Source organism: Haliotis cracherodii, unplaced genomic scaffold (assembly GCF_022045235.1).
Source record: "Haliotis cracherodii isolate W230 unplaced genomic scaffold, xgHalCrac1.p SCAF_8, whole genome shotgun sequence".
Classification (NCBI taxonomy): Eukaryota; Metazoa; Mollusca; class Gastropoda; order Lepetellida; family Haliotidae; genus Haliotis; species Haliotis cracherodii.
This window is the reverse complement of record NW_027266341.1, coordinates 32,454,854-32,478,845: the sequence shown is the minus strand read 5'-3', so window position 1 is coordinate 32,478,845 and position 23,992 is coordinate 32,454,854. Positions and strand designations below refer to the sequence as shown.

Below are 23,992 nucleotides of genomic sequence, written 5' to 3'. Positions count from 1 at the left end.
GAGTTATTGTCAAGGCACGAAGTATACTTACGGAATGAAAGATATTTTTTGACTTATAATAGAATTACAACTTTGCAGCAATATACCCTGATCGTGAGGGAGCTGACATTTCTAGATAAATGAATATGTATGATTCATTTACATTTTGCTTCAGACTATCAGAATCCGACGTGAATAAAGAGACACATTTCCAGCTTCGAGATAAAACATTTATTTTAATGAAAAAATAATCATGAGCAATGAAAATTATTTCTCGTGACATTGAAATGGTTTCTGTCTCGAATCTAGCCCGTAATCCAAATTGTATCTTACGTGAGCTTTCTGCTGTTCCAGAACGTGTTTCCCTTGTGAACATTAACGATTGGATACGATGGTTCTGCTGTCAGCTGATGAATATAAGTATTAATCCAAGGTGAAGCAACTGAACTTTCCGTCATTATAATAACCATTCCAATTTTTCTGTGGAAGGGCATTGAGGCCATGACTTGTGTAGGCCGAGCGAAGGCTGAAACCAGCGAGCTTACTAGCTTACGTAATTTGTAAAACGTATTCCTGTTTAAAAAACAAATCAGTGATGGTCTTATCACGACAAATATTCTTCCATAAACATATGTGAAAATGTATGTGTGACATACATGTAAATATAAAACGTCATCGCCAGAGAATAACCAGTCTCGATTATCCGATTCCAATGGGTGTAAAAGGCTAAATAGCGGTGACAATGTGTATGGCTCTGACAATGAGTGATGACATCAGGTGTTCGATTAAATGTGTAAACATGTCCTGCCCAACCAGTAACATCCGCAATTCATGCAATGTGCAAACAAAGTGAGTGTTTGTTACAGGAAGGCAGTAGGTCTGTATTGCACTGGCAGATATGTTAATCCGGCAATGATAAGGTGATAATTGTTTGTATCCTGACGCCGCACAGCAGTACTCCTGCCATGCCACCACGGTGGCCTTTAAACGAACCAGACAATCAAGTGATGGACCAGAATATTCAGTGAGTGAGTGATTGAGTACGGTTTAACGCCGCTTTTAGCAATATATATTTAACCACTAGGCTACCCGACCGCCCCACAGAATCAGTGACACGATAACGTATTTAATGATTTTGTTGAAACTAAAACGATGTAAATATATAGTTACCAGTATTCAACACTTCTGAAACAATAGAAAAGGGTAATCATCTCCTTAAGGAACCTTTTATTAAAAATGTGTTTAAGAACTAAACAAACAAAACATTTCTTTATGATCTCAAGCAGAAAAAAACAAGTCAGATGGAGAGAAAGACAGCACGTTACAGAAAGGAGACTGGGATATACAAGAGATAACAGAGGGACGTATCTCTGATGAATGAGGTGCAATCACTCTTGGTTCTTTGTCGTTGTTCATTAATCCTACTCATCACTGCGTCTTTGTATAACATGACACAATTTGTACACAGATTCACGTACTACTCTAAGATACCCTTGCGAAATATAAAAATCACGCACAAGCTTTCTTCTCTTTCTTCAAAGAGTGCCCTATTTGTACCACCATTTGATGATGTCACATCAACAAGGTGCAATTATGTCGTGATTAGTAGATGTGATTCAAGTGAGAAGTCGCCTGTACTCGATTTGACAGAAGAGGAATTCTCTAGCCGATGTCTGCTACAACAGGCAGACAGCTGTCTGATTCGTTTATACAATGTAATTATGGAAGTAAACAACCGCACCGCCCTAGATCAATGACTACCCTACCAAGTACTGCCATTTCTGATCTAGATGACTTAATAGGAGCTTTTCCGATCCCAAGTGTGAAGACACTATGCTTTCTGAAAGATGAGAATATATTCTTTAACGAGATTCTGGATAGCAAATGAGTCAGGGATGGTCTAGGAATCAGAGCTTGGTTCCTGGTGTCTGTTCTTGGGAGCACTATATCTTCCTGACCCTTAGGTTGCCTTTGAGTAGCCATCAAGGGATAAGCCCTTCATTAAGACTGAGTAACCGGGACTGATCGGGCTCATCAGTTAAGAACAACAAGGCTGTTACTTTAGGGCATTTAATATGGAGACAGTGCTTACATTGATATGATCAAAGGGTAAATTGTATTTAAATCATACAAATAAATATCTTACTTAAACATGTTTTAATTTATTCCTCCTAGCTAATTTTCGGAAAGTATATCAAGATTGATATACACCTAGAAGACGTGATTACGAACCATATTCATCCTACGAAATCTCTATAAGAAATCAGGACATATAAGAAATAGCTGCAAGATTGGCGTTCAGCAATATTCACTCACCTACTTAATGCTTAAGATACTCTCTGCAGTTATTAACCCCAATCGTTGAACACATTTTGATTTATTTGGAAAGCCGAACAAGACAGGAGAACTCAATGAATGTGCCCTTTGTTGACAATAAAATAGGAATTCTTGGCACGTTAGGACACTTAACATGGAGTCTCTGTAAAGGACAGTGGTGGTCCTTAGTAACCAAATTGTTCAGATTGAATTAGCGAAGCCTCTTCTCAAGTGTCCCCGTAGTTGGTGAAAAGTGTCAGTCACTTCAAATACTATTTACATATGTCAATACTGCTCGGGAAGTCTATTCATTTGTAAATCAGCGTGTTGCAACATAGAAAACAGTGCCACGAACAGCAATCGGGGAAAACTCGACGTACAATGCAACTCTGTATAATGTTCCTTGTAATTGGAATCTGCTTAGATAAACCACATAATGTCGATATTAGAACCTACATGTGTGTTATATGAAGATACAAAAGATATATTGATCAAGCGCAACCGTTAAATGTACCGAGACATGTGTCAATGTTGATGAATGCACCATCAATACCAGGTTCATGCAAGTTCATGGCCCCAAAGAACAAATCACCAATACAACATCCACATGTGAAATAAGACCCTTGCAGAGGCCTTGGCTCGAGCACACGTTATACCAGTGTGTACCAAGACCTTGATACAGAATCAATTGTTGTCAGACCAATAGTGACATCGTGCGAATGGGACCGTTTTCACATAGTCACTGGTACGGGTAACAGATTAGGATCTTGTATTGATTGTTTGACCACAGTGGTCCAGAGCTGTAATCATCCTTTCAAGTTAGAGGGTGTGTAATTTAAACCGCTCACTGTTGCCACCAGCAGAATTGGACCTCTCACACTTACACTATTATTGTAGCCATGACCCAAACTAATTCTTAATGACATTGGATTTGGGAGCTTCAGTGACAAAGTGATGCCCTTTGTATGTCGGACTTGTAATGACTGCGTTTAGCAGGATCAATGGGTATATCTATTCAGCGATGGAATGAATATCATATTTGAAGATCAAGCACCATCTGTATCGGTATTCACACGGAAATGCAACACTTTGCAGAGAAGAGGAGGGCGTGTGCTCGTTTTTAACGCCCACCAATATAAGTTAATAATGGCAATTTTCAACAGATGTTTTATGTCCTTGACGAGAACAAATGACTAACACGTGCCAGCTGACACATTCAAATAAGCTGTATATACAGCTGGAAAATAATCACGCACCCTAACTATGTATATATGTGTGAAATAACATTTAAAGAATTGCATTCTGTATTTTTTTCTCACGAAACATATTTGCTTTGGATTAGAAAGTGACATACACCTATTGAAATTCAGAAGCCTTAATTTTGTGATGACGTGTTTTGTAACTATTCCATGACAAGAGTTATTTGACTTAACTTTCAAATGCTTCCTCTGCTTCTTCGTATCATAGGATACAGCCAGCCCTTGCCACCATCTGGAACAGCATTATGTTCCCTATGTCCATATGCCAACGTGTCATCGGGTGTGAGTGGTATGTTAGACATTTATGAAAATGTGGGAATACATGGGAATATACGACAAATAAGGGTTATTCCTAACGTCTATTTACAGGGCGCCGTTGTACATAACGAACATAACACTAAGGTGATCAAAACTCCCATACCTTAACATAGACTTATGACATTCCTAGCGTTGAGCTTGTTTTGTGCAACGGCACCCAGGTGCATATAACTGATCTGAACTTTAACTACAGAATATTAATAAGATATACGTTTCATTTAAGTTTGTCAACTTCTTGTACATTTGGAGACACCCACTTGTGTTATCAATACGTTGTTATATCACTGATCACACTCAGTATCACAATTATAACGGCAAGTAAGTATGAGTATGGGTAATGTTATCCATCTGAATATGGTTATCAGTTGCATGAACGTGCCACATTGCGTGTGAGGCTGAATGGGAGAATTTACATTACGGCTATTTGACGGCGAGGTGCTGTAATCATTTCTTGTCTTTATCATCCTTAATGGCCCCTGATGCAGATGACCAATAACTAATGGAAGAAGTTCCATAGGTTGTCTACAGACGTGTGTCTTACTCGCAGTATGCCATCGCCATCTAAACGACTTTGGTTTCAGAATACTAGTTTCCTTGAAATACAGTGGAACCTAAATGAACTAATCCCATCAATTGTTACGATTATCAGATTAACGTTATGTGGAATAGTCTATCATTCAGAACCATTATTCTCATCGGGATGAGGTTTTAAAAAGGAAAAGAGAAATGACACCCGAAGTCCAAAGCTCCAGAAGTTACTTTGCGGAGTTGATGCCCTTATTCGTGCCAGGATACGCTGATTTTTACGTATTGAAATCTTTGTTTTCAACTTAGTGCACGTTGGGATTTCCTCCATAATTATACTGACACACCGTGAATTACAACCCTTTAACAATAAATGTTGGGTTTCCTGTCATATGGCTCCTACAGTCCTGACTCGGCTGTCATGTTTCTGTACAGATAGGCCAAACAGGCAGTAGACACTGGTTACTCGCAGAGGTACATGCTTGCAAACCCTTAGATCATTATGAGGTTACACCCAGTGTGAGTGAGTGAGCGAGTATGGTTTTACACCGCCACCAATATCACGGCGGGGGACACCAGAAATGGGCTTCACACATTGTGCCCATGTCGGGATTCAAACCTGGGTCTTCGGCGTGACGAGCGAACGCGTTAACCACTAGCCTACCCGACCTCCCCTGATCGCGTTTAATAAGGGGTGGCGCTGGTGGATCCTTGTTGGTTAAGCATTCGCCTGTCACACCGAAAACCCAATATGGGTGCCCATTATCCCAACCCCTCCCCCTACCGTGGCATTGTTGGAATATTGCTAAAAGCGCTGTAAAACCTCACTAACACACTTAGTCGACACAACGGTAAACTAACATCAGTTCCTTAATTGTGTCCTTCATTCAGAACCACTTCAGATGTACACTAATGGCTCGCCCATTCGGACATAACCATCATATGTGCATGTACTCATACTCATTGTATGAAACCTCTCAGATACGGCATAAGCAAATATGAATTGTGTCGCAAGTATAAGGTAACCTTTCAGCGTTACGTTTACCTTTGGGTGAAAGTGATGAGGTCGTCTCGGTCGGAGCCAAGCGTCCAAGAGGGATAGATTAAGTCGGTGCTTTTTACAAGGTTTGAAGATGCAGGCTCACAGTGTAATAGCTTGCTGCCAGAAATAGAATGTAGATTTGCATTTGGGAATGACATTGAATGCTGAACCGAACGTATGACGGAGGTAGATATATCCGTCTGAGCTGTTGATGGTAAGGCTTCCTGTTTCTGTACATGCAGAATGTATAATAGACTCCAGCTGTGACGTAGGACGATGTTTATTTCTACTGAATAGGTTGAGGTGAGGTGAAAAGGGGTTTAACGTCGCGTCCAAGATTATAGCACTTATATAGCGTGCGTACTTGCGTGTGTGCGTGCGTGCGTGTGTGTGTGTGTGTGTGTGTGTGTGTGTGTGTGTGTCTGCTTGTATTAGTCCGGACTGATGCCGATTTATAGTGCTAGCCCACTGAGGTACCATGCCGCAGTTGAACATGAATACCCTACTCAGACACTGAATACTGACTCCGAGCTGACCAGTCCTTGTTTTAACCCCTTAATACCGAGCGCTAGACAGGGTAACAAAAAGTACCATCTTTTAACGTTCTACTGAACAAAGACTGTGATATCTATATGCCTCTTTCTGTGTCAGTGGGATGTGTAAATTAAAGCGTCAAATCCATTCCATAATCATAAGAAATTTCTGCCAACAGCAGAGTCGATTGTATGATTCCGACTATATCATGAGCAATTGCTTATGAATCACCTTCAGACAGTCATGATACCAGGTGGCCCCGAAAAGGTGAGCGAATCCTGTCCCACCGGTGGCACTAGTCACAAACACATGTAAAGGCAAGTCAATCGTTTACCTGAAACAGCACGGGAACACATGACACAAGTCAAAATAGGAAGTTTCATCGGACATGTTTGTCACTGATGCGTCAAATTTAGAATTGACCTCAACATGTATACCAAAAAGCGTTTTGAAAGAAAGCTTTACTGAGATATTAAGTGACAATCCCATTGCATGTGTAACAAAGCTGATTAACTTCAGCGTCAAGCACTTCGCTCATACTGCTGTGACTACCGCGGATGTGAAACTAGATGTTGTACGACATACACCAGTATCTCACGACAATTCAATATATCCGATCCTGAAAAACAGGTCTCTTTTACGACGACGGATAACAACCACGACCTATAATCTCACACATAGAGAATCTCACCCGAGTGTCTTTTGATATCAAATATATCAACACGAGTTGATAAAAGCGGAAAAATTCCGAGGCTTGCCGAGGATTTTTGCCACTTTTATCAACGAGGGTGAGATTTTATCTATCATCCAACATCATTCACTCCAACTTTTTAAATCTGTAGACAGTAATTAGCAGTGGCTTCAGTGTAAAAAGTACTGCTAACAGCCTCAGTAGCAAAGACATTAGTGATGCCATTTGATTGTGACGTCACAATGGTCTACAAAGCATTGTAACGTAATTTCATTGCAGCGATATCTACAGTGTAGATATCGCTTGATCTAATCCAAGAGATATCTCCTGTGGGGGCAAGTTTTGGATGATAAATGTATATATAGATTGTAATACTCCATGCAATTATTATTTTGACTGTGGATATGTACTCTGTATTTCTCGGAAAGTATCATATTCCGTCAAAGAAAAATGACTCTAAAAATCAGAAACAGACCATAGCATCATTAGGTGGAGTAGCAGACAAGATGTAGTTAATAATTAAAGCGCTATCTGTCGATAACGTCATTGGCACGCAAACATTTTGCCCAAGGACAGATTATAGGGCCTCGGTACAGTGTGTCTGCGGCATATATTTCTAAGTCAGAGTTCTATACATTTCCATACTGCATTTCGTATTAGTAATAATGTTATCGTCTTAAAAAAACAAAATATACTTCAGTCTGATGACAGAGGCCTACAGTAGTGTTATCATTAGTATTACCTACGTATGTGTCTCATGTCATTTTAGACCATATAGTCATATTACCAAACATGGGTCACTGCTATATAAGTGTCTTATAGCTGGAATACTGCTGAGTGTGGTGTTAAACAACAAACAAACTAGGCTGCCATACTTTTGCTGATGCTGGCATTGACTTTGATGACTTAATGTTCTAGCTGATTTGTAATTCCCAAACCATGTAGGCATGCATTTCAACAAGTTGTTTTCTTATGTGAAGTATACTGAACAGTTAAGTTGTCCTAACGTTAATGTGATGTACTGCCGCCTCTATGGGACCGTTATTCACAAAGCGGGTGCAGTACGAAATCTCGAAGTGGTCAGCGAATCAATGTTCGGGCTTGATCAAGCTGCAACCCCGCTGGGATCAACAATTCCAGCTACCATCTCGCTCCAGGCATCTATTGCTACAACCCATCTCATGGTAGTTCTCGCTTGTGGGTCTTGTATAATACGCTAGCGGTGAGCCCTGAGCCCATGACCTTCAGTGCCAGACACTCACAGGCAAACAAATTATGTCTGTACCACTGCACCGTCTTCCAAAATAACGACAGTAAAGCAAAAACCGACTTCTTCAAAGTTGAATCTGTTCGATAAAAGCTGATTTAATTAATTTCTTTCTTTCTTATGGAGCCGCAAATGAACAGAAATGTCGACCATGAGAAACCGTCACACAATGAAAAAACATTAGACCGTCTCGTCATGTTCTATATAAAACAATTGTGACCTTGTTTTATGCAATTGAAATAGTGTTGCGTGGTAATACGAACAAATAAGTATGTGATATTCGCAAACATTTTGCCACATGGGAACATATCATCACGGCATTGCCTTATTCCAATCACTGTATTGGATTAATTACATATCAATACTTGATACAGTAGACAGGTGATGAGCCCTGAGACCGTGGCCAAATTAATAGCAAAAAACGGCTGTGTCAGAAGACCTCCTTGCGAAGGTCTATTGCATGCCGTTCCGCCTGGCGAGATTATATCGACATGTAAAATGCATGCCATGGATGCACTGTGTAGGTACCGGGGTAATAAGGGGTCTGTAAGAATTGATACAAGTAAACTGTCGGGCAAAAGAAAGTATACACCCATGTTTGATTGTGACTAAAACTGAAACACACAAGAAATGGTTATTCGATGGCGATGTACTTGATAGAATTGTACTTGGTATCATAGTTGTGTGTTCGACCTCAAGTTTGCAGGTTTCATCGCCTGCTGTCAGTCTTGTAACATTTTGAAACGTTTGTAATGTTTTGGTCAAATAACATTTTCCAACCTTTGCCCGCGAGTATATATTAGAATAAGAGATCCAGTGACATATTTTAGAGCATCTTCGACTTATCTGGAACCTTATAACTTCATAAAAGTAAGAATTCGTTTTCTTATTTGTAATCATATCCTTATTAACAGAGTATTAAATCAATCAATTTACAAAATGTGAAAAATGATACCACAAACAATTTTTATGAGACAAAAAGATATGGAAAGGCTTTGAAATGACCAGTTGGTATGAAACACCTAGCCTGACTAAGAGTGATTGAAGACTTTGGCCTTTTATTCACAATCATTCATGACTGTAAGTCTTTTCGATTTATCCCATTCATTTTGTGAAGCTCAGCTCATTCTTATGTGACAGATACACGAATATGAATACCCCTAACCATCGATTTTGTTCTGTCTAAGCGATAGAGATCAAGAGTACTGTCTGGGGGGATATCTGCGTGCTATTCACATTTAACCAAAGTAACAGGGATATAATTGCCAATTCAACCTAAAGACTTGCCACACTTCGCAAATGTATCATCCTCAAATAACATTCCTGGACGTCGACGGCCATAGAGGTTTTCTTCACGCCAACTGTAAACCTTACCCCACAGTTGTGAGTATAGGGTTGTTAACGTCGATTCCATTATGAGTCTACGGCGGTTGATACTGGCAATTCGAATGCGTGGTTCTTTGACGATTTGGCATCTTCCTTTCTATTGGACTCAGATATGAGCAAGTCTTTCACCTTTTAATTTACTGCAGGGCAAAACAAAGTACAGACTTAAAAATCGGATTTGACCAAAACATTACAAAGGTTACTCGGCTGAAACACTGCAAACTTAGGGTCTTTTACAGTTGATACCTTTATCAAATACATCACCATCGAGTAACCATTTCTTGTTGGTTTCATTTTTAGCCACCATCAAACATGGATTCATACTTTCTTTGGCTTGGCAGTTTAGTTGAGTATCTGAAATACTTTCTTTTCAGAGAATAAAATAAGACGAAGCCTTTTCAAAGAAGAGAAAAAATCGAAACATTTGTTAAAAGGTTAGAATACGTCACACAATAAAATATGATATCTGAAGTCTATGGTATATATACATCTAGACTTTACTAAATGTATTAAATCTATGTATCATCGGCTGCACAAGCCTATAAAACACGGCTTCGACACAGCTATTGCAAGTTTCGACGCCTGGAATATGATATATACTTGATCATTGGCACGGATGTGATTTCTCCATATCTTGTTTCTGAGGGATCTCAATGGTAATACGGAATATGAATCATAGTCTTTCATCTGTCCATTGCGCATTATATCTTCGAGGAGTTCGACGGTGATTGATTGCTGTTCATTGTAAATGACCGCGACGTGAATCATCCATGGCTACCATGAAAAGAGTGGTCAACCGGACACGATATTTGTGAAAATTATAGTTTGAAGCCCGTCATTGTCACTTCAGTAGACATGAATTGATGGTGTGATCTTCATATAGAGTATTTTTGGCAGCAAATAAAAGGGAGCTCGTCTTTTGAGTATTAAGATACTTTTCCAGTGATATGTGTGCCACACGAAGCGATGGCAGTGCTATTTTCCCTGACTTAAATAGTGGATTAAGTCGTCTCAAAGAATATAAAATGCCTCCAAAAGGTCTATAAGCATATTCCCCCAAAGATTAAAGATTCATTTTTACGATGCTATCTGGCAAATTCCAGGATGGCTCAATCTTCTTATGGGCCATTTGATATATTTGAATTAGGGTTACGTATATTTTAAGCGTCATCCTTCATAAGATTCAGAGGGTATGGCATAAGACCACTTCCTGATTCCGTGAGGAAATCAGAATATATGTGATTTTCTCCAGTAGGCAAAGTAAATGAGAAAATTCACTTTTTCATTTGATAATGTTTTCACATGTGAGTGCTCCTCTAAAAAAATAGTCCATAATCAATACAAATGTGGGTCCGTCCGTATCCTTTGGAGACATTGGGAAAATGATAGATGGACATGGATGTACTGTAGAGAAGTAATTATGAATCCTACAATAACTTGCCTGCGTTCTGTAAACATAGCACTGGCATTCTAATCCAGAGGTAAAGCTTCTGTTTATTGTAAGGCTCTTTGTAGGATGCTGGTCGCTGACGCCTATTAACCCATTTAAGTATAGTAAACATTGTTCTACATTCACCACAGTACAGTGAAGGCAGAGCGATGTGTGAAGGACGTGGCCTCGGACGTGGCCTCGGACGTGTGAGAGTTCTTCATTTCTTGGAGTACAAAGTATTCGGTTTGCCCCTCAGTCATTATCGCTTTGACCATACACATATTTCGGCATGTTCCTTCCCTAGTGAGAGAAAGCGGTGTTACACCCAATACACTCACTATCTTGTGAAATGCAAATATGATTATCCCCAATGCAATAATGTTTGTAATTTAATGCGATTTTTGATACTATATACTAATTGTATTGTTCTCGAAATTTAATTAAAACGACCACTGATACTGACGCATATAATGTATTAACTAACATATAACTGATAAATATACAATGCAACAGTTTCATGAAGCTAAGTTTAATAATTGATATATTCGAGTTAAGTATTCATTTTATATGCTGCAATGCGTCGTTCTAAAAATATTCGAATCCCACATTCGCCCTGATTATGTATCTAGGTTGTCAGCATCACATCCGTGCTAGTGGGTTTCAATGAAGTGGTAAACGTCTTGCATCACTTTCCTCCCACATGAAGCTGAAGCGTTGTATAACAGCTGAAATACTGTGTAAATGGGCGTTAAACCAGACTCACTCTAAGGATTGTTGCACTTGATGATCTTGCCAATAGTAATACAAAACACCTCGACAGGCTACAACATTGTCATCAATATAGAGATGATATCAGTAAAATCGCCACGTTGCTGTGTCTAATATCGACTTGTACTCATGGACGGTGTCGTGTTTCACATATCGTATTTTTCATTACCGTTTACGTTTATCCATTCCAAACTATCAGCACGAACATCAGAGTAAATAGCGCCTATATATTCCATAACGGAACCTGGTGACAGCTGATGGAACACACTTTTGATTTAACCCTTGTTCCGTCCCTGTATGAATTTGCACGCTCTAGAAAATATGTTTGTGGGAAATTTGAATTAATTCCACAATTACACATATAGATTGGAATTATGGTCATACGCTAAGTTGAGTGTTGTTGTTGACAGACATAATTAGACACCACAAGGGTTATATTATTCTTTGCCATTCGGCATATTGGACTGGTTCAGCGAAACAATCATCTTATCTAGAATATATATCTAACCAAACAAATCGTGAATTAATTGAATGCCAATTCTTGCTTCCATTATTAATGGTAGAGTGATTGAAGTTTTTCGCAGCTTTTAGCAATATTCCCGTAATATCACGGCGGGGAACACCAGAAAAAGGCTTCACACATTGTACCCATGTGGGGAAAGGAACCCGGGTCTTTGGCGTGACGAGCGAATGCTTAAAACACTAGGCTACCCCACCGCCCCTTATTAATGGTCGAAGAAGACTCACTAGTGTATGTGCATTCTTCAAGGCTATTATCCTTGTCGCTGGGAATGTGGTGTTTATCCTGGTTACATCTTTTCCTTGTTGGTTAGAAGGGGAATGTGTATCTTAGCAAGATATTACCCTTGTTGGTTGGAAGGGGAATGTGTATCCTATTAAGATATTACCCTTGTTGGTGGGAAGGGGGATAAGATCCTAGTAAGATATTATCCTTGTTGGTGGGAAGTTGAATGTGTATCTTAGTAAGATATATTATCCTTGTTGGTGGGAAGTTGAATGTGTATCCTAGTTAGATATATTATCCTTGTTGGTGGGAAGTTGAATGTGTATCCTAGTAAGATATATTATCCTTGTTGGTGGGAAGTTGAATGTGTATCCTAGATAGATATATGATCCTTGTTGGTTGGAAGTTGAATGTGTATCCTAGTTAGATATATTATCCTTGTTGGTGGGAAGTTGAATGTGTATCCTAGTAAGATATATTATCCTTGTTGGTGGGAAGTTGAATGTGTATCCTAGTAAGATATATTATCCTCGTTGGTGGGAAGTTGAATGTGTATCCTAGTAAGATATATTATCCTTGTTGGTGGGAAGTTGAATGTGTATCCTAGATAGATATATGATCCTTGTTGGTTGGAAGTTGAATGTGTATCCTAGTTAGATATATTATCCTTGTTGGTGGGAAGTTGAATGTGTATCCTAGTAAGATATATTATCCTTGTTGGTGGGAAGTTGAATGTGTATCCTAGTAAGATATATTATCCTCGTTGGTGGGAAGTTGAATGTGTATCCTAGTAAGATATATTATCCTTGTTGGTGGGAAGTTGAATGTGTATCCTAGTAAGATATATTATCCTTGTTGGTGGGAAGTTGAATGTGTATCCTAGTAAGATATATTATCCTTGTTGGTGGGAAGTTGAATGTGTATCCTAGTAAGATATATTATCCTTGTTGGTGGGAAGTTGAATGTGTATCCTAGTAAGATATATTATCCTTGTTGGTGGGAAGTTGAATGTGTATCCTAGTAAGATATATTATCCTTGTTGGTGGGAAGTTGAATGTGTATCCTAGTTAGATATATTATCCTTGTTGGTGGGAAGTTGAATGTGTATCCTAGTAAGATATATTATCCTTGTTGGTGGGAAGTTGAATGTGTATCCTAGTTAGATATATTATCCTTGTTGGTGGGAAGGGGAATGTGTATCAGGGCCCACTTGCACCACGATTATCATACGTCTGTGTTGAAGTATTGCAGTTTGGTTGTCGTTTGCTTTGTTCAAATGAATCCCGATAGGATCTTGTCAATGTCCGTGAGAAGTGAAAGTTTATCTTGATAAGATCGTATTCTTGTCAGTGGGAAGAGAATGTGTGTCCTTATCATCAAGTAGTTAATGTGTTTATTGCTTTCATATCCTTGTCAGTGAAAAGAGAGGTGTATCCTTGTGGGACCTAATCGTGATATGAAGTTATGTCCGGGTAATATGAAGGAAGGAAGTGTCCTTATGGGTCCTGTTCTTGCATGTGGGAAGGAAATGGATGTTCTTGTAAACTCTGTCCATGTCAGTATTCAGGAAATGTGTGTTCTTGTCAACCACATCCAAGTCATTATTCAGCAAATGTGTGTTCTTGTTATCCTGTCTACGTAAGTATTCATGAAATGAGTGTTCTTGTCAACCCTGTCCACGTCAGTATTCAGGAAATGTGTGTTCCTGTCAACAACCCTGTCCACGTCAAATTGCAGGAATTGTGTGTTCCTGTGAACCCTGTCCATGTCAGTATTCAGGAAATGAGTGTTCTTGTCAACCCTGTCCACGTCAATATGAAGGAAATGTGTTTTCCTGTGTACCCTGTCCACGTCAGTATTCAGGAAATGTGTGTTCCTGTCAACCCTGTCCACATCAAAATGCAGGAATTGTGTGTTCTTGTCAACCGTGTCCACGTCAGTATGAAGGAAATGTGTGTTCCTGTGAACCACATCCACGTCAGGAAATGAGTGATCTTGTCAATCCTGTTCACATCAGTCTGCAGGAAATGTGTATTCCGGTCGACCATGTCATTGTCAAAAGAAATACATGCATGTCCTTGTCGGATATTATCTTTGTCAGTGGGAGGGGAATGTATATCCTATGGTTTCAGAAGGGAATACATGAAACATAAAGGCACACGACACAAGCTTATTTATTAACAGGGCAGTGTCAGACCATGGCAGACTGCGAGTCACCCTGTCCCATAACTCGTCGGCGTGTATCCTGAATGCCATTGTTTAAGGAACATATTTCGTATTGAATCCTACTACTTGGTAACACAACCAACAGAAAACGTGTCTGCTAACGTCTCTTAAAATCGTGTCTTGCTATCAACAGATAAACTGTTTGCTGTAAGCCATGCTGTCATGTAGCGAAGCAGTAAATCACGAATTAATGGTTTATGCGTCACACTGAGGCGATATCCCCGTCTTTGGTGCGAAAGGTCAAGAGCAGAGACCACTTCCTCCTTAAATACAGAGAAGTGTGAAAAAAATACCAGTTTCTAATTTCTCCGATGTTCTAATGAAATTTTCGCTGTTGTAAAAATCAATAATATAATTTGCAGGGAATTCACATTGTAGTATAGGGCCGTGGAAGCAAAAATAGAAACCAATTTGATTTCAGTGTTGGGCCAGGAAAACCTCGCACACGTTTGTTACTTTGCTAGAAATATATTTCGCTCTGATATGTCTCTTGTGTCATGGAATACATAGCGGGGAATATGTAAATATTTGAAGTGCTTATGTTTGAGCACAGGTGATCAAATGAAGTTATCAAGACATTGAGTTTGATACAGTGATGGAAATGATTTGTGAATATGCACATGCATGATGATGATGATGATGATGATGATGCTGATGCTGATGCTGCTGATGATGATGAATTTAGTGAGGTACTGGTAGCCGTGTTTTATAATAATCACAACACTCAGTGAAAGAAAGTTGTTTCTGAATGTACACTATCTCACTCGGTACATTATATCAATGTTTGTCTTATTTCTCATGTCGCAGCTACTTTCTCAAAGACCTGGCGTCATCTAAATTGACAAGTTTATTTTTAGGTTTTTAGGTTTTTAGAAAGATTCCGCACAAATTCAGTAAAAGCAAACAGACTATTTGAAGTATGACCCCTAACAGGTCTTTGACGTTTTCATGTTTGTTGAAAATATGGCTGTCATCGATGGTTAGTATCAGAATGACAAACAACATCTGGTTGTACGAGAATCTGTACTATACTAAGAAAGTGTTCCCATAATAGAACATTTGTTACATCTGATCACTTTCTAAATGGCACCGTGTGTTCATCTGATTGTCTGTTTTCTTTCTTAAAACTGCATACTTGCAGATCTAACAAACGTTAGACTTGATTCACTCATTTGCGTTGTGTCTTTAAATGTAAGCATGTACATGGTACATACGATTGCACTTGTATCTCAACATTATTGATCAAATCTCCGAAGACCATCATGCAACATGGTGGCTCAACTGATTTCCAGCTGAAGTTGTTCAATACTTTACCAGAGTCTTACTCCGAGTCAATATACATCCTCAGTTCTACTTTATCATGCACTCAACATATCAATTAACTGCGGTACCATGTTCGTTTGATACAGGGCATCGTGACATCCAGCATCTTTGATTTATCAACGACAGAATATGAAGCAATATAAATAATGCCAATCATTTGAAATGATGTAAATATCAGGTATTCCTGATGCTACTCCTGAAATTGGGCAATACACGGAGTTGTCAATTTCACAGATAGTTGTCGGCGACTGAGAAAGATCTTTGATGAGCTCAGAGCAATTGGTGTTACTTGTATTAGAAGCTCAGGAGAATGATCAGTCATGTCGATAGACGGAGTTGACAGGGTCTTTTGAGGTATCGGTCTTTACTGACTGAGACTAGCTGAGCTAGTCAGACGATGTCATTCTCATAGGATTTATTGAAGACTAACTGCATTGCAGAGCTGGATGGCAACATTAATGTCAGGTTACATGCTGGAAATCGAATGGTAGTCACGCAGATGAGACGATATGCTAATCATAATAGCGTGACGGAGAAAGCAATAGCATGGCATTCTGAGTGGAGAAATATAGATCCAATAAGTTGCCATAAAAGATAAAATATGAAAAGGATTGAAATGTTATATTACTTTATTCATATCTCCACTTAAATGAATTCAGATATATTTCTTTATCTTCTATTTCTATATCCATATTTTTGTAAAGGTGCATTTTGAAAATAATTTTGATATCCGTGAAAACGGAAGAACTTTTTAGAATATTTATATAAACACATTGCCACGTCGTCAATCTAAATAGTTAAACAAGATTGAAACGATATTCGTGTTGAATTGGTACGTTTCTTAAGCAGAAAAAGTCTTCAGAAAAATAGCTAATGAGATGTTATTCCGAAACGGATGGCGTTGTTCAATACCGTTGAGAAACATGATGCGGTACTAGAATTTCTTGCCTATGTTTCCGTTTGTTAGTGCAGTCACTTTATAGAATAGTTCTCTATTTGTGAGTGTGTATAAACACATTGCTCAAATGAGCGGTAATCAACGTGCATCAAATACCCATCCATCAAGACATACCACACAGCTTCAAACAGCATAGCCTTGTAATTGAATAAACGTGGATTCCTCTTGATTTCAGCGTCGCGTGTGAATAGATTAGCTACAGAGCCAAACCCCATTACGAATGCAAATGAACGAGCTACCACAACCCATTTCAGAAATTTAAAAGAAAATATTTGTTTATTTGAATATTTTTGAAAGTCATATTTTATGGCGTAGCAATGAGAAGCATATATGGAGATACCATTCAATGCCTTGTCTCCATGGTCTGATAATGTCTTTTTGTAATGCTAATGATTCTCCAATGTAACTTACACTTAGGAACACTTAGTCGTCGGTTTGCGGAACTCATTTTAAATGAAGGAGACGTTGATAACGTAATACAATGTTATGTTATTTCACTGATTCGATACTGACACTGTCTTGATTGTAATCTTGGACAGACTCTGGTATGACAGACACTCATATGTCGTTTAATCAATGTTTAAGAAATGCACGTTCCTGTTTTCCCATGCTGTGGTAAATGACAATTATCATTGTCAATCATTACAAAGATAACTTTGTATTTACTAATGTCGACACATGCATATCGTGCATGCCTTATCTCCTATTCGTTATTAATAAAACCAGGTGATTTTGGAGAAAAGAATAAACACTAAAGGTTCATATATAACAATATACATTCTAAATGTTCGTTCAGGAACATGACAATGTGTTTTCACTGTCATGATTTTATGATGGAACTGAATTATTTGATTTAGTATCAGATTTTCTTTTTAATCGGCTCTCTGTATACCTCAAAACTGACTGACTGAACGTATATATTAAACATTTACACTTAAATGATTTCTTTAGTCAGGAAACAAACTATTCCAGAATATTGACAGATTGAATCATATGTACATAGGACATACCAATGTATGCAGAACAGTTAGTAACAGTCGTTTAGCTTAAGGTAAACATACATACAAATGAACGGTGTTCATAGAAGCTTGACTGTGCTGATATTATGTACTAGATGATTTGACAGGAGGCTGGTTGTGACACAAGTGTCAATGTTGCATGTTCTGACTTATCAATCGTACAGACGCAACAGTGTAGTGACAGGTTGCCGCTATCAAATGTCCGTGAGCCTAATACCGTCTCTCTAGCGATCGATGCTGCCGAAATACAGCTAGTATGGTTAGAATATAGGATATGGGAGAGAAGGGAAAAACCTTACCTCCGAAACTTGGTCGAAGACGAACGTCATAACCTTCTAGGAGCCCCTTGATTGTATCCGTGACATTTTGGAACCGTTCCCCCGTTTTGGACGCTCTGAAATAAAGAATACACAGCAATCACAACGAAAACCTTGTGGTATTGCCACACATAAACACTGAGCCTTACATGAATGAGAGGGGACGTATCAGCTGTACTTACCCAGAAATGTGAAAGGCGATGAAAAATATCGCCCAAAAATCCGTCAGAAAGGCCATTGTTTGGCAGAGGTACGAGCAATTATCATTTCACTACAACATGTGTTTGAAATAAATAGATCACACGTTGCGAGAAAACTGTGTCCCCAAGCGCGCATGCTCCGCGTCTCTCCAGTAGTTCATCTTGCTGCCGCTAGGTGGCGGATATACCAGTGGAATTCGAGATTGATTCTGAACAAGTGTTGGGCGAGATCAATACTGTGGGCCAAGTAAACCCATCGACCGCCGGGCCATTCTGTAATAGACGTTTCTACCGTTCTAGGTTGGAGGCGAGTCCATGTTTAACCAAGGGCATCCCTCAGAATTTGCTCCCTCTGTAATGAGCTCGAAAAATTAATCTGGATGGAGACCAGTTCCAAGCTTTTATAGTCCTCCGTCCCTACCAAGCTCAACCGCTGCTGGTGAAGGCCAGCTGATTGCGGCTGATGCTGCGAGGAACAGAGTAATGCGCGAAATATGCACACAATTGTACACAGCCACAGTCACTTTGTCGTTAGCCATTGCCTTCTCTTCGGGATTAGGATGAGGCCTAGTAATACAACGTCTATAGTACTTTGAGGAAGATGCGTATTTGTGAAAACAAACATTATTTTGATGCTGTTTTGTTTGCTTATATTTGTTACAAAATGTGACTTTAAATGATCTAATCTTTTAACTACAAAATATACCTTGGTGACGGTACCGGCAGTTAACAATATCAACATTTATGCAAGTCTGGTCTTAAAGTGATGCCCAGACTTATTTAACTTACTATTATTAACTTGAAATGGAGATGTTATAATATAATAAATGCCTGGTAATATGTCTATCATTTGAAGGAAAATCTAATGTTCCTGTCTGTCTGTATAATTGGAAATCAAAACTTGACGTTTTATATGTTCCCGACAGATACTGTTTGTTTAACAAAACGTATTATCCCGGAATTACAACCATTTAAATATAAAAATATAAATAACAGTTTGCTGTTTATTAACGAAGAATAGATCAGATAAATGACTTCCTTACTTTTCCTGAATGTAATCTTTCTTTGTCAAATTCAAATAATGTATATAGCACAGAGCGGAACGTATTTTTGAATTTTGGGTAGACATGAAATAATATCTGATATCATCAAGCGGTGTCTTACCGGGTAATCGACCTTTGTCATTACAGTGAAAAGTGCTTTGATGTTGCCTGCATGCAATGTGATGTTGTTAAAAGGGATTAAAACACTGGCTTAGTTGAAGATCGTAACTGTATTCCGAAAGAAATGATTCAAATAGAGATTACATTATTTGAGTTTAAGCTCAAGTGAGGTTAAGTGAATTCAACTACAGGTATGTGATGTGAGTTCAAAAATTGCCCCAAAAGAAATAAATAAACAGACATTAATAGAATCCTGAATCTACTTAAGCACAGGGTGCAGACTTCTGACATGGATGTCTTCTATTATGCAGATGCCGCCTTCCTCCCTGCTTACATTGTATTGAACTGTGACGACTGTACTCAAAATCTATTCAAACTGTGACACAATTTGTTAAGGATTGTTATATGTGCCGATTTCGTCTATTTTTCATTCCCTAATTTGCATTTACTCAAATGCTTGTAACCACATCATACGTCGTTTGTTCTGAAAAGTCAACCAGCCCGTTAATTCTTAATCCTCGTCAGCTTTGGTATTTCTAACATCACAAAGGTCTATATCAGAGTAATGAACCGATTAAACAAAGCAAGGTATTAATGTGAAATCTGAGGCAAGTGTCCAATGGTTGAGGTACCGTGAATCGTCCCATGTAAATATAATAATTTTACACATGGTCTATGTAAAAGGAAATTGGTCATAGGCCTCCTGATCACATCGCCATAATGTTAATTAAACTATCTGTCGTAACGATTATCTAATACATGCCAAACGATGCCTAGACATATGCGTTTCAATCTATCATATACTTACCTCAAACGTAAACGCATAAGAGATAAATTCTGTGACTTTTACAAGGATTAGAGGCAACATGTTGAACATGTGTGCTTGGAAGATTATAGTTCATTGAACGTTAATGGTGAAGATCTTGCATGTGTTGGTTACGTCTCAAGCAGGGCAGGCGCTAGGCCCAGTACTGTGAGTAGTACTGCGTGTAGTACTGTGTGTATCAATTATTGACCTGGGTGACACCTGCCTATGGACAAAAGAAGCCTGCGGCTGACACCTTATGGAATGGCCGCCTATTTGTCCTGACGAGCTTGGCGTAATTGCTGCAGATTCTGTGACTCTGGTTGACATTGACGTAAACGTCTGCGCCGCTCATCACACAGATGCTCAATTGTGCACAGTCCGGTGACCTAGAAGGGCACGGAAGTGCGTTTATGTTCTGAGCTCAGAAGATCAGCACAGATTAGTGCTGTGTGGGGACAAGCTTTCTCTCTGGTGCTTGGAGAGTCGGGACAACGTGAGCACGTAAGATCTCGTACACGTACACATTGCCTGGGTTCGCCAACAAGAGAGGGCTCCAAGAATCGTGACACTTCCGACGCTCATTCCGTTGCCGATACACACGGATCCGCCAAAGTCTTCTTGAAGAAGGAAATCAGGATTCACCACTGAACCAAAAGTTTCGCAAACGATGATGTCGCTGAAGTCTATTACGTTGCGGTAGAATAACGACAACGCCGGTACGTAGGTCCTACTTGCTCGGAGTCCGGCAGCTCGTAAACCGTTACGGCCAGTCTGCGCAGATATGGGACGTGAACCAGATGTTTGTGTTGCCGTGAACGTTGAAGTATGTATCCTGCTACGAGCTGAATGCACATGGGGGTAGCGAACCTGTTCTGCTGTTTCACGCCATTTTATGACACTTTATCAGTAAAAAAGAATATGTAGTCTTTATTTTCATGTAGCTGTTCAACTTTGAATACCTTTCATCCAAGAAAGGGCCGGTCGGGTAGCCTGGTGGTTAAAGCGTTTGCTCGTCACGCTGAAGACCCGGGTTCGATTCCCGACATGGGTACAATGTGTAAAGCCCATTTCTGGTGTCCCCTGCCGTGATATTGCTGTAATATTGCTAAAAGCGGCGTAAGACCATACTCACTCATCCAAGAAATTTAATTGACTAAATATTGTTATGACCTATCCGTTTCTTTGGTTTGAGATTATTTTATGCCTCCACGCATATGTGGACATTATTATCTTAATAATAATTCCATTGGTTGAGAGCATAATGTTGTAAAATTCCATTTGGTTACCAAATGTGAATGAATCACTGTCAAATCAGTGATGACACCAGGTGTTTGCAAAACGCAAAAACATTCAAGTTTTGATTGTTTGTTTGTTGAGGAAAGCCGCACTCAGCAATTTTCCTGCCCCATGTTGGTGGTCTGTAAACAATTGAGTCTGGACCAGACAATATCAAGCAATTAATATTTTGAACAATGATTCACGCTGCGGAGATAACACTCCACACGAAGTATTTTTTTTACTACGTCAGTGGGCCTGACCACCCGATCCATGAAAATATAGGATGGCATCGCGCATCATATTGACAAGCTCGTTTCATATTCAGTAAATTCCTCCATTCTACTATGAACAATGAAATTACAATATAACAGTCTAATGTTTCCCTTAAATCAGTTGCACATGTTTATGAAACATCATGTTAACACTTTGACGTCATAGTTTTTTTAATGTTGCAACCGTGACGTCAGACATGTAAATTATTCTAACATTTGCATTCATTAGAGTGAAAAAAACACAGACCTGATACACAAAAAGATCTCACGGAATTTTGAGGAGTTGGCACTTTATGTTTTGCTCTTCATAAAAAGTTCAAAAGTTGTATAGTGTGGGTGACGTTGTTTTTGACTGGACTCATGAAAGCAACATGACATTATATATCTAATTGCCAAAGAAAATTAAACCATCACACACCTCATTGATTTAAGGCAAATCCCTAAATCCGCTGATGCTAATTTTACGACTGAATTCATTGACATTTAAAATAACTTCTCTCAATAAATAATATTTTTATTTCATTCATTCCTTTTAACAGGAAGTAATTTCAACATTTATGAGGTGAAGAAAAATCCAAATCCTTTATCTCAGGAACACCTCATGAACTCATCGCTGTATTTAAATGATAACAATTTTTATTTAACACTTATTATTCATAATGTATTGTTGAATATGAAATGTAAGAGATTGGGTCCTCAAGCTATTAAGAGAAACATTCACAATCGCATTAAACATTATTGTGATTAGTATTATTAATAGTTCCTTTTAAATTCAGCTCTTATGTTGGCTAATTTAGCAAACTCTTATGAATATTAGACACAAAATGCTCATCAAAATGCTTAGATACAGAAGGCTCTTCATACTTAAATATATGTCACAAAAAGAAGCGAGGAAAGTAACCGCAATTTCAAATTAATGTTATGATCAATTATATACTGAATGATATATCAGTGTTTAATGGTAGATGTACGTTGTTTGATTAGGGTTACGGCATTGAAAGCCTCGGTAAAGCTTTGAAAAGCACTTATGGTAGACATGTAGGGGCCATTTCCAAATTTGAGGTATTGGTTACTAAATGATGTCCGATGCAATTCCCTATTTTGACTTGTACCATACATGTATATATTCACGTGTGAACATTTGACTTTTAGCTGAGATTTCTGATGATAATGAAAAGGGTTTATGTCGCATTTTAAAAAAAAAATACACAATTGTAATATTGATAGGAGGCATTTCAATAATGGACCTTCAATGTACCCGTTGACGTAGTACTACTTCAGTGATACGAGATGGGTCTATGTGAAGGCACATGGTGTCTTACGAAGATGAGAGCACGTTGTGTGGTACGCAGAAGTGGACGCCTGGCCTGTTGTGAAGGAGATCACGTTGTGACATGGGCAACGTATACTATACTATTAAACTACCAACGTATACTATACTATTGACCTACCATCGTATACTACACTATTGACCTACCATCGTATACTATACTATTGACCTACCAACGTATACCATACTATTGACCTACCATCGTATACCATACTATTGTTCTTACTACTGACTATTAATTTACCATCGTATACAATACGAATGAACTCTAACGTTTTTCACACAATCCACAATCCACATGCGTCTATTGACCTTCCGACGTACACTATATTACTGACAGTTGTCTAAGGCGAAGCGATTCGCTGTGCAGAGTTGCGTCCCTTGGGCACGCCAGAATCCTATGATTGTGGGTTCGAATCCCAGTTCGCCCCGATTATATTTCTTGGTTTGTCAGCACCATACCCGTGCTCGTGGGTTTCACCGAAGTGATAAACTTCTGTGACCTGCATTACTTCGGGCTTTCCTCCTACATTAAGCTCTCACGCCATGATATAACTGGAATAATGTTAAAAGCAGCGTTACATCCAACTCACTCTAGTGTCCCTTTCCGTGATATTACTAGACAATCGCTGAAAGCGGCATAAAACGTACCCTACTCACTCACTCATACTTCTACAACCCTACATATATATAAATATAACTATATATGGATGATTACAACTGTAGAAATACGCATGACTCGCGTAGTAGTATAATATCAAGACAATTGATAAAATCATTTCGTATGAATCTTTTATCAAGTTAGATAGTTACTATTCGGGTAAGCACTGGCGATG

At 38.8% G+C, this 23,992-nt stretch overlaps 1 protein-coding gene across 1 annotated transcript in view; it reads right to left on the bottom strand.

The window, feature by feature from the left end:
• LOC139449467 (gamma-aminobutyric acid receptor subunit beta-like) overlaps positions 1 to 18,647 on the bottom strand; it is a 72,151-nt gene extending 53,504 nt beyond the window's left edge. The window contains exons 1-2 of the mRNA XM_071230885.1: positions 18,288 to 18,647; positions 18,088 to 18,182 (exon numbers count right to left, since the gene is read on the bottom strand). Of these exons, the coding sequence (XP_071086986.1) occupies positions 18,088 to 18,182; positions 18,288 to 18,343 (151 nt within the window). The 5' untranslated portion in view covers positions 18,344 to 18,647. The remainder of the gene's footprint in view (positions 1 to 18,087; positions 18,183 to 18,287) is intronic.
• Between the last annotated feature and the right edge of the window lie 5,345 nt (positions 18,648 to 23,992).